This window comes from Hypomesus transpacificus, chromosome 15 (assembly GCF_021917145.1).
Source record: "Hypomesus transpacificus isolate Combined female chromosome 15, fHypTra1, whole genome shotgun sequence".
Taxonomy (NCBI): domain Eukaryota; kingdom Metazoa; phylum Chordata; class Actinopteri; order Osmeriformes; family Osmeridae; genus Hypomesus; species Hypomesus transpacificus.
In genome coordinates, this window is record NC_061074.1 from 12,782,161 (window position 1) to 12,793,885 (window position 11,725).

The 11,725-nt window shown below is 45.5% G+C and overlaps 1 protein-coding gene across 1 annotated transcript in view; it reads right to left on the reverse strand.

Annotated features, from left to right (window-relative positions):
• Positions 1-1,958: 1,958 nt before the first annotated feature.
• LOC124477967 (protein turtle homolog B-like) overlaps positions 1,959-11,725 on the reverse strand; it is a 33,832-nt gene continuing 24,065 nt past the window's right edge. The window contains exons 8-16 of the mRNA XM_047036045.1: positions 11,655-11,719; positions 10,373-10,599; positions 10,165-10,249; positions 9,844-10,005; positions 9,698-9,743; positions 9,164-9,250; positions 6,727-8,352; positions 3,627-3,757; positions 1,959-3,526 (exon numbers count right to left, since the gene is read on the reverse strand). Coding sequence (XP_046892001.1) covers positions 3,318-3,526; positions 3,627-3,757; positions 6,727-8,352; positions 9,164-9,250; positions 9,698-9,743; positions 9,844-10,005; positions 10,165-10,249; positions 10,373-10,599; positions 11,655-11,719 — 2,638 coding nt within the window. The 3' untranslated portion in view covers positions 1,959-3,317. The remainder of the gene's footprint in view (positions 3,527-3,626; positions 3,758-6,726; positions 8,353-9,163; positions 9,251-9,697; positions 9,744-9,843; positions 10,006-10,164; positions 10,250-10,372; positions 10,600-11,654; positions 11,720-11,725) is intronic.

Consider the following 11,725-nt stretch of genomic DNA (forward strand, 5'->3'; position numbering starts at 1 on the left):
GTGTGAGGAATTAGCTTAGAGAGCGAATGCTGTTTGATGAATACTCAAGTGGGGTGTACAGTACTTGGCACCCAGAATTACTGTGCTTTAAACAGTGTAGTCCATAAAATAGTTTAGACCTGTAGAAAGTGAGCGGAAAGATCTTATCGTGACTTGGTTGTGCACTTTGATTCCTTCCTCTTGTCTCAATAGTGAGAACTGTTGTAATTGTGTATACAATAATCATTATGAAGACGGCTGGGTATTTATTGTGGGGGATACTCTTGTCACCAACATTAAAACAACACTTTGGAGAGGCTACCTTGGAAGCACAGACAGAAGTTTTCTTTGCAAATATAGTATAGAAATTAGAAATAGTTTGATTTCAGAATCCTATGAAGTCTGTTAGACATCCTATTTTTTTATGTCTTGTCAGATTTCTCACTGAATACTGTCTTTTTACTGTCAATTGCACCACATCAACAACTGCAACATCAACAATAGGACTTAAAGTACATACTGTATAATGGAGCTAATTTAGTTAGTAAAGCACAAAGGACTTACAGTTTGCATGTAGCAAGACATGAGACCTCTGTTCTATTGTACAGCACCACAGAGTTAAATGTAGCACCAAGTCATAATGTTCAAAGCAGCTACCTCCTAACACAACATTCCTAACTAATGTACATGTAAACACGACTCCTGTTGCAGCACACATTCTATAACATTGCTTGTGGCTTCAAGAGAAACTTCGTTTTTTTTCCCATCTCATTCACTTTGGACATCTGCAAGTGATGATGAGTGAATCTATGTGCTCGTGAGGGGGAGTTTAAAGTTCTTTGTTTCAAAAAGGTTTTGGGGGCCACACATACTTTATATGCTTCTAAAGCCTTTCAGATTAGCATTCACATTTACACACATGGGAGGAAATACTGTACTACTTGTGCAACAGGCCAGATGGCAATAATACATTTTACTGTGCTAACATTACGTTTTCTTTTAGTGTAAAATAATGTCTGCTAAAATATGACAAATGAGGCACCGTAAAAAATATTTTATAAATATTGTTCACTTAAAGCCATGACGCAAATAGATTTATATAATTTGAATTAATTTCCTATTCTGTCTTTGTTGTGCATCATTTATGCACACCTCCCTGTAAAACATGGTTTGTTTCATCTTTACAAATACAATACACACCATGTACATTATAAATATAGATTATTCCCCCTATCTTACATGTAATTAATTCATACAGTAGAATTTATCACTTTGATGTATTCCTTTCAAACAATTTCCAGTCAATATTTACTACTTCACTAGATTTGAAAACAGGCAAGAATGTAAATGGGAAGAGAAACTCATGAATGCAATGTGGGCTATTTCATGTTAGGTATAGATATCCAAAAAGCCTCAATTTCTAATAAATAAACTTGCTATTCAAATTTCAAATGAACATGTTGTGGGTGATCCTGTCCCGTTCAATCCCCTGGATTGGTTTCAAAGTACTTCTGTCAGTGTATGTGAAAAGCTCTCTTTATCGAACGTCTAGTCTAACATTAATCACTGTGGTAACCACAGTAGTGGAAATAGCCAATAGTATCATGAAACCTAAACTGAGCAAATAAAAACAGCTTAGAGATTCACACCACAAGAAAATGGTAAAAAAAATAAGAAAATAATTGGAGTATTGTCCAAATAGCCAATGACAACTGCACTGCACAGCATGGGTCAGTTCAGTTAATGTACTATGACATCAACATCAGGACATTCTTTCCTGTACAGCAAAACATACATTCATTATCGGTTAGTGTTAAAACCAAGAAACAAACAGAGATATAGCAAGCAGGTAATATACAGTTGTTGGAGAGATAAACAGTCTAGATGGCCACCTTGTAATAAAGTAACAGAAACAACCTCCAGTTCTCAAAATGTTTCACTCATTTTTCAATATACACGTTCTTTTTTAATATATTAACATCAATGGCAAGTTTCACATTTCTGCATGATAACTACAGTACTTGAGTACTTTTCGATTGACACTATACAGTACAGTACATACCGATTTACTTGAGTTATCAAATCTATGTTTCAACATTACATTGTGAAACCTGGAAAGAACAACATTATCATCACTAATTGTTATCATATTTCTGTTCTATTACTGGAATATACACAGTCAACGCAGGAATCCATTCAAGAGATATATATATTTTTTAAATCAAAAGAGTAGCACGCCTTCAGGTCCATTTCCTCTCAGTTGTCCTTGGCAGAGAGTATTAACTGCGCACACAGGAAATATTGGAACTTCTAACTTGCCACATAGACATAGTGAGAAGGCGAAGGAAAAGGCAGTTAATTCAGAAAAGTTTTCCAAAACAAGACAGAAAAGGCAAACAAGGCATCAAGAGATGTGCTGCATTTCACAACTCAAGTTTTCCTTTATATTCATGTAAAACACTGCAATACAAATCACAATTCATCACCCTGTTAAAACCCTCCAAGTAGTGGACCATTGAGACCATGTCTTAATAGAATGGCCACAATCTCATCTCAACATTACGTGATGACCAGTTCCAACACAATCTGCAAATCATGCAGAAACGTTCAGTGCCTTCTTATGGTTTGCATTATATGAATATTATTCTATGCTTTGCATTGGATAATATCAACATGAATAAAAATAACAATATTAGGACCAATATTAAATTACTTTTGACCATACTCAGGTCATTTAATTTATTTAATGTGTGAATTGAGTAATGTGATCTATCCTTTCCCCCCCGCATACACCACTTCACTTGAAAGAAGTTTTCAGACGTAGTGTATCACAAGCTTTACAGCAACTTTGTGTTTACTGAGGTATATTTGGTGATTACAACCCTGTAGATACTGACACTATTTGAATTGTTGGAAAGGTAGACAGGCGTCCCTGTGCCAGGACAAACCAGATAACAGTACACTGTGTAACTGAAACACCTCAAAGGACTAACACCTCAGCGACCAGTGAGTGAGACCTAACAAGGTGTTGTGACTTAATCCAGCCAACACGCTATTACCGCAGGAAGGGTTTCACCGACTCCCTTTACTAAATTATGTACAGTATGTTCTCAGAGCAATGTTTTGTTTGTCCTGGTGACTCCTGAAAGCCAGGCGATGATGATGATCCCTAAGAAAAATGACTACTTTTGTTCTTTCAAATGACTATAAAAGAGCCCGCTCCCTTGCTGTCCAGTACTGAAAGGAGATTACCACTTGTGTCATCAGTGTTACACAGGAATTCAGGTTTGGTGGAGTCACGTGGATTGGCCTGATAGTGACAGCGATGGCCTTACTGGTCAGTGTAGGCTGCCGTAGTTGTGTCCCTCAGAGTCAGTGCTGGCCAGGATGCCCATCTGGTCGTCGTCGGGGCGCCTGCGTCGCAGCAGGCAGGTCAGATAGACATACGGGTTCCTCTTGCTCTGCCTTTTCCGTTTCCTGTGGAGGTAGAGATCTTCTCCGGCCGGAGCGGTCTGGGATGGCTGTCGGGTCTGAGAGGGTGACGCACCTACGGAACAGGAGCACAACCACGTTGCTCGAGGGAGCGAGCGATGGAACGGCATGCTGTTGTTTTGTGTTTAGCTCGGCGCTCTACTCTTCAGACCGACCTGTTCTTCTCTTGGAGGTGGAGTTGTTATTGGTGTTGGCTGCTACTCTCTTGGCTTTTGTAATACATTGTTGTAGGAGTGCTTGTAAGCTCTCAGACCCGGCAGCGTCGCTAGACGCACCTAGAGGCTCCCTGAGTAGAAAATAGGAGCAAAGAGACAAAGAGAGCGCTTTACTATAAACCTACAGTGGCGAGCTCTACCCACCTGAAGGTGAGGAGTCAGAAGAAACATTCATTCCAAAATGGCGACGTAATTTTGAAACATCAGCTGACTGGAGCAGAAGAAGATCACTTCATTGTCTTGTTATCTGTTAATTTTCAATGTCAAATGGAACAGATTGTACCAGTGTTTTTTTTTCTGTCAATTGTGAGTCAGTTCAAAAGCCCATAAAATGAAAATAATGTATTTTTTTCTTTCTTGTTTCTATGGTGATTGAGTGGGTCCTCTTGCAGCACAGTATCCTATGTGCGTTTAGATATGTATCCTCTCTTCCACTGTTGATGGCTGGATTTGCTTCCTTCTGAAGGAAACCAAATCCTTATTTGAAAGCCATGCCAGAACTATTTTCATTTTATGAGATCACATTTGAAATTGAATTGGAAATTCCCCGAAACTGTGAGTGAAGAATAAGCAGGCCCATTGATCTGAGTAATTATTATTTTTTTTGGTGAAAATTATGTTATGATTTGATATAGATTATCTCTACAAAGCTGCTCTTGAAAAACACACACAAAAGTCCTTTGTGATTTTGCAGCGCTTCTCTTACAGAAAGATATATGATCAAATACTGAATTATGAACGTTCTTGTTCTGAATGTTTTTGTTTAGTTTTGGTCTTTCAAAGAACAGAATACACCTGCTTCAAAACCTGACTTAGCCACATGTTAAGTCAGGTTATTGTGCCAAAACATATTGTTTTGCAGGGAATGGAAACACAAAGCTTTAGAGATGCTGTCCTTGATTTGTCACTGTGGAAAGAGAGATTGAGATCGATTAGCAGATGGGGGAGACAGATCTGAAAATCACAGCAGTCCTTGTTAAATACAGTCATTTTCAATTATCACAAATACAGTCTTGTGTATGCAGTGGCCCACAGAGTGTTAGGTAAAGGACATTTCCATAGACATGAACACTGTACAGCACACTTCCATAAACATGAACACTGCGTACAGAGGCTTCACCATGCTGACGGGAGGAGATGGCAGGAAGAGGAAATGGCCGTTAAAAAACAGTCACATGACAGGAAGAGGAAATGGCCATTAAAACAGTCACATGACAGAAAACGAAAGCACTTAAGACGACGAATGCGACGAAGATTTTAGTCAGAGATTCATTGTTATTTGTTTGAGTCAAAGAGAGATATTTAGAGAAGGCATGCATGGCATTTTGCACATGGAACAAAACTTTAAAGGGGAATACTCTAGTCCATCAGTAATCTGGGTCCTCTGTTGATTCAAGGCTTTTAGTGCTGGGAAACGTGCCTGTATTTTAAAATATTTGTAATTCCAAAACAGCTCCTGATATCTCTGACCAGCCTACTCACTGTGCACGACAGCAGGCATGCGCCATTGAACTGTATGGTAAATGTGACCCTTAAAGGTAACATTGAAGCTACAGCATTATATACTTGAATCCAGTAAAGAGGCACAACCCAAAGTCAGCAATTCCCCTTTAAAGGAGAGAGTGAATAGAGCCCTCCCCCTGCTGACCCCTCCCCTCTCAGACATGGGTCCGACCCTTACCTATTGTGGCGTAGGGGACCTGGTCACAACAACGCTGCCCAGATAGCTGAGATCAATCAAAAACAAATGACATCAGACCCCCCGGAGTCCTCACACGGTACAGCAGCCCTAGAACTACGTTACCCACAATGACCTTGCCAGGGCAGTCCTTGGTTTTCCGCCTGCCCTTTACATTTACATGTAGTCATTTAGCAGACGCTCTTATCCAGAGGGACTTACAGTAAGTACAGGGACATTTTCCCGAGGCAAGTAGGGTGAAGTGCCTGGCCCATGGACACAACGTCATTTGGCAAGGCCGGGAATCGAACTGGCAACCTTCGGATTACTAGCCCGATTCCCTAACCACTCAGCCACCTGACTCCCTTTAGCGCTACCCTGGGTGTCTGTGGGGTTTCAAGAGGTGGGTGAGGTGGATGTGAGGGGGGGAAGGAGGGAGTGTACAGGTACAGCGGAAAACTACACAGAGGGAATTCATATGCGCCTCAGGTACTGTATTTTGCTCTGAACTTCAGGGTATTTAGGGAACTTCTAGATCTTTCTAGAGAGTATGCATGATGTGGGGCCTCAAGTTACTATGTAAGAGCATAATGTAGAAAGCATCCACTGCTCCAGATATTCCCTATTCTTCTCGGTTTCAATCCTTCAAATTTATCTCAGATAAATGCAGGGAGTACTGTACAGGGAAATTGACTTCATTCTATCAGTCGGCAAAATAGGGAATGGCTAAATATGCATGTTACTTTATACATTTTATATTTTCCTTTAAACAGCGGATTAAGACACAATACATAAAAAATTTACAATCGATCACATCAATCCAATGACGTAGTTAATGAAACTATGCTAGGTATATTGTGCCTTTATCTTAGCAACTGTTGCCATGAAAGCCTCTGCTGAACAGCAGTCATGTTTAATATGAGGACAACACAAGTCATGGCATGGCCAAATCATCATCATGCTACAATTTGTGAGCTACTATAATATTGACAGTTTATGTTATTGAATATTTTTCAAATAAGTGACTATTGAAATAAATACATTGTATATTGTTATTATATATAAATTGATTGATATTTTCGTATAATCTTTTTCTAGTGCACTGTCAATTGGCAAATTTGGTGAGACAATTTCTCGTTTGCTATAATTTAGATGGTTATATAAAAAGTACAGAATACATGTTGTTACGTCTTTGAACTTAGCCGATTAAGTGCCAAATGCAAATACATGCTTTCTGCATATTACAATAAAATATGCACTATTTTGCAACGTGGAAAGAAAACTTGAATTGAGTGCCCATAAGGAGAAGGCTCCTGGTGTGAATGAGTGTGTTTCTGTTCCCTGGCAGAGAGCATCACCTACCCTGAGGCGGATATCTGAAGCTGGGAGGGCTCTGAGGGCAGCATCTCCTCCTCTGTCCTTCTCTGGGACGGCCTCTGCCCGAACACGTCCCTGCCCTCCAGGGGAGGAGATGGGGACTGGGAGGGGTAACTGGCTGCAGTGGAGGCATAGGACATGTGAGGGTGATAACTGGGGCTGGGCCGTCTGCTGCCCTGGCCGTGGGTGGGGGAGATGGCCAGGGAGGACCTCCGGGAGAAGCTGGCGGTGGCGGAGGGGTGCAGGGCGATCTCTGGCATCTCCAGGGAGCGGGAGGTGCGCAGGATGCTGGGGTGGGGAGGGGGCCGGACTAGGATATCTGGAGAGCCTGGCTGCGTACTGAGGGGACTCTGGGAAAGAGGGGAGAGACGGGAGGGCTGGAGGACCAGTGGGGGGAGGCCGGGGTCTGCCCGACGTCGTGCCCGCGGGCTGAGCCAGGACTGGGGACTGCTGCTGGGCGCTGTGCTAGGGCTCCCTGCACGGACTGCCGGGTCAGGGTAAGGCAACACTGGTACGCCCATACCGTGGGTCGTGTGTCTGAGCTGGCCGAGACTCTGGGCCTGTTGCATAGCTAAGCGCCTAGCTGGAGGCCCCAGGGGCCGTTCTCTGCCTGGTGGAGCCATAGGGACCTCCAGCTGCAGGAGCCGAGGGCTGATCAGATCCTTCAGGGGTGGGAGGTGCAGGCGACTCGGAGGGAGAAAGTGAGGAGGGTAGGGGGGAGGGTCAGGGAGGTCCTGCTGATGATGTAAAGGGTGGTGAGGTGGGTAAATGAAACGGGTCCCTTCCAGACCCAGGAAGGGGAACTCGTGAGGCTGCCAGCTCTCGGGCGAGCGAGGTGGGGGGCTGTGTGAGTGCGGGAGAGAATGGCCGGAGGCCGTGTACTGATGGTGCTCCATCTCCCCGCTCTCCTCCGGGATGGAGGGGTAACCGAAGGGCCCCTCGCCCGTGCCCGGTGGGGAGGACAGAGCGGAGCTACGTGGGCTCATGTCGGGCATGTAGAAAGGTGGGGGGATCCCCGATTCCCCGCGGCTGCCTAGATACCCATAGAAAGGGCCCTGGGGGAACCCCCGATAGCGGGAGGTGGGGGCCTGCCCTGAGGCATGAAGCCCACTGCCCTCCACAAAGCTCATACCTTCCATGGCCCTGTGGAGGCGGGGGCTGTAGGTGGGGGGCTGCGTGGACTCCAGGCTGGAGGACGTTGGGGAGAGCTGGGGCCGGAGCGTGGGCATGATCGGGGGCAGGGGCCCGGGGTCAAAATCATTCTCCTCGTCGGACTGCCGGAACTCAGGGTACATGTCGGATTCCTCTGCGAATGGAAAGCCCTGGATGCGTCGGGGCGGGGGGCTTATCTCCATGACGAAGCGTCCGTCTGGCCCGCGACTGATCAGCTCGATGGGCGTGGTCACCTCCGCCTCGTGTTTGGACACACTGTACTTCTTACTGGTTATGGCACGCTTGGTTTTCTTGTAGAAAGAAAGCTCCTGGCCCCTGTCTCTCTGGGGGCTGGACAGCCGCCGGACATACAGGCCTGGACCATGGGCCTCGTCGGACGACAGAGACCTGGGCCGCGATGGAGGAGAACTCTCTGGACTGATCTTCCCCGAGGACAGCCTGCCAGGACACACAGACACAGACAGGCTCAACCAGGGGAACATTCCAGAGCAAACTTCTCAGTTTTAGTCAATATACAAACGTTGTTACTTAGTGCTGCACGCAATGGGCATGTTAACCACATGGACCTGCTAATGCTATGCTAGTCAGAAGACAGAATCCACAGCCATGGCAGTATGCCTTTGGCCACTGCAGTATGATATAACACAATGCCCAGCAGATGCCTTCTCCTTGCACTGCGGCTAATAAACCTACTGTAGCAGAGAGGGAGAGGATGAAAAAGCAGCCATGATAACCATCTCAGAAATGTCTTATAAAAAAAGATAAAAATATATTTTTATTTCTTTTTTTTACTAAACCGAGGCCTGTCTGCTGATTTAAGGGAGGGGAAGGGGACATATGCTGCACCAAATGCCTTATCAGCCTGGGAGAAAGGCATCTAAAAATGACATTCACAGGCCTCTGTAATCACGTACCCACACCAGGAGCAGCATTGTAAAGGCACCAGAAACACACGCTCTCCAGTTCTCCAGAGTGCACAGCCGGCACCGTGCACAGCCGGCACCGTGCACAGCCGGCACCGTGCACAGCCGGCACCGTGCACAGCCGGCACCGTGCACACAATAGAGCCGCCGCGAGCACACATCACTGTACGAGGGCGTTTTCTGTGCATGCGGGTTCGGCCAGCGCAGCACTGAAGCACACACGTCTTTATTCTTTAATTCTTTAATGCAATGCGTTTGCCATGCAGCCGAGCTGAGCCAGTGCAGCGCGGCGCAGTGCTGCGTTATGGTGCAGGGTAGGCACTCACAGGGGGCTGGCAGGAGGGGGCATGTAGCTGCTCCTGGCTGGCTCGTCCCAGCAGGGCTCTACCCCAGGCAAGGGGGTAAGAGGAGGCCTGGGATGGGAGACAAACGACATGGGCCAGGGTCATCTGTCAGTGGCTGGACACCTACGCCTCCACACAGTGAGGACCAGCGTGGACTCCCTGACCTCACACTTCAGTCAAACTAATCTCACAGGAAGACGGGGTTATCATATTGATGTGCAGTCATCATTTGGCCAGTTAAGACTCAAAACTAGTGCTAGCTTCTTCCTAGAAACACATCATCAAAAAACAAGGAAAAACAGGATGCATATAAAAGGACCTCTTGTTCATACGAACCCACGCACAAACCACACAAACTGTGGTGAAACAATCTTGCCTTTGAGGAAATGACTGCACTGAAGTTGGATTTAAAATCACACAGCAAATGTTGCATCGGGATTCTGGATATACCCACAAAATGGCAGCTTTACATTTAATTTGGAGGGAGATTATGTTAGTCTTAGGTCATGTACTTACGGTGATTCAATGCTTTTCCTGAAGTGTGTCACAGACAGGGGAGGGTCTGAGAATGGCAAAAAAACAACAACATTTGGATGAGCTTTGACCGCCAGAGGTGGTCCAACACACAGTAGCTTGGATCAGGGTCTGTGTTTCCAACCCACCTGGTTTGCGTTTGAGCTTGCGTCTGTGCTGCTTGTTGACGAAGCAGGCCGCCAGAGTACTGAAGAGGACCGCCGCCGCAAGGAAGCAGATGGTCGCCACGACGCCCGCCACCACCGGCCTCGCCAGCCCCTCATCAGCCACCTCCGCGGGTGGGAACGGGTCTGGGGGAGGAGGTTAAAGGTCACACAATTAGTGAAATGGACCGTGCAAACATGACAATCGTCAATAAAGCTTTAATAAAGTTTTGTTTGGTATATTTTCCAGCAAGTTTTTAGTTCTATTTGCATCAAGTTGCATGTTTTAAAAGCTGGAAAACTGACCCGTGCTGGACACTCCCACCACGTTACTGCTCTCACTGATGAGGTCATCCATGACCGCCATCACTTTGAACTCATACCACGACTCCTGCCAGAGACACAAACACACAAACACATTACACTGCAACAGTACCAATAACCAACCCTCCATGTAAGCAACCTGTCCTATCCAGCACGTGCTTCCAACACGGTGGTAGACGAGGTGTTGTACCTGTACGAGGTCCCGGGCAATCAGCTCAGTCTCTGTGGCAGGGATCAGGTCGTCCAGAACCTCCCATCTTTCCCCAAGACGGAACTCCATGATGTAACGATCAACGGGTGACGAGTGATTGGCTGGAGGGAGCCAGGTGAGCAGGACGCCGTGTTGCGTGCGATTGGCTGTGAGGCACCGTGGTGGCGTAAGAAGCACCTGTGGTTCTGGAGTGCTCATGGGAGACACTGGGGGGAAGAAGGACACCAAAACACACTTGATAAACAGAAGAACCTGTCATTTGTGCTGTGTCATGAGGATGAGGTGTTGACGCTGCAGCCAGATGCTGTCATAGGAACTTGAGTCAAACTTGTCACTAGAGGGCAGTAACATCCACATTAGACAATGTGACGATGAGTAGGCGAACAGACGACGAGACAGACGAAAACAAGATGACTGTTCTGCAATGAGCTCCGACTAGCAGCCTGCACAGATAACAATTAAGTATTTCATACAAAAACACGTATTCAGTTCACTCAGTTCCAGTCATTTCAATCTACAGAACAACGTGTAGAATTTAATATTTAAAACACTGTATCAAATCAGGCATATAAAAGAGAGAGGGATGAGTGTGTCTGGATGAGTGTGTCAAGATGAACGTGTCAGGATGAGCGTGTCAGGATGAGTGTGTCAGGATGAGCGTGTCTGGATGAGTGTGTCAAGATGAGCGTGTCTGGATGAGTTCAAGTTCAAGTTCAAGTCTTTTATTTGTCAGGTGCACAGAGCAACACAAGGTTAGACTGGGCACTGAAATTCTTAAGACAAGACAACGCAAGCACTTGGCATAACATAACATATAAGTACACAGAACAAATTTACATCTATGCTGAGCTTAGATAAGTGAACTTCCTAAATATACAGATAGCAATAAATAAACGACTATACTAACCCTAACACTAAAACTTCCTAAATTACAGATAACAATAAATAGTACGCTATACTAACCCTAATACACAAAAAAAAAAAAAAAAAAAAAAAAAAAAAAAAAAACCTGTTACAACCCTATAAACTAATCTAACCTAAATGGAGCGTGTCAGGATGAGCGTGTCTGGATGAGCGTGTCTGGATGAGCGTGTCAGGATGAGCGTGTCTGGATGAGCGTGTCTGGATGAGCGTGTTTGGATGAGCGTGTCTGGATGAGCGTGTCAGGATGAGTGTGTCTGGATAAGCGTGTCTGGATGAGCGTGTCAGGATGAGTGTGTCTGGATGAGCGTGTCTGGATGGCAGTGGTGGCGCCACACACCTGCAGTGTTGACCGTCACCACCTCACTGAAGGGCCCCGTTCCCAGCTTGTTCTGAGCCAGCACGCTGAAC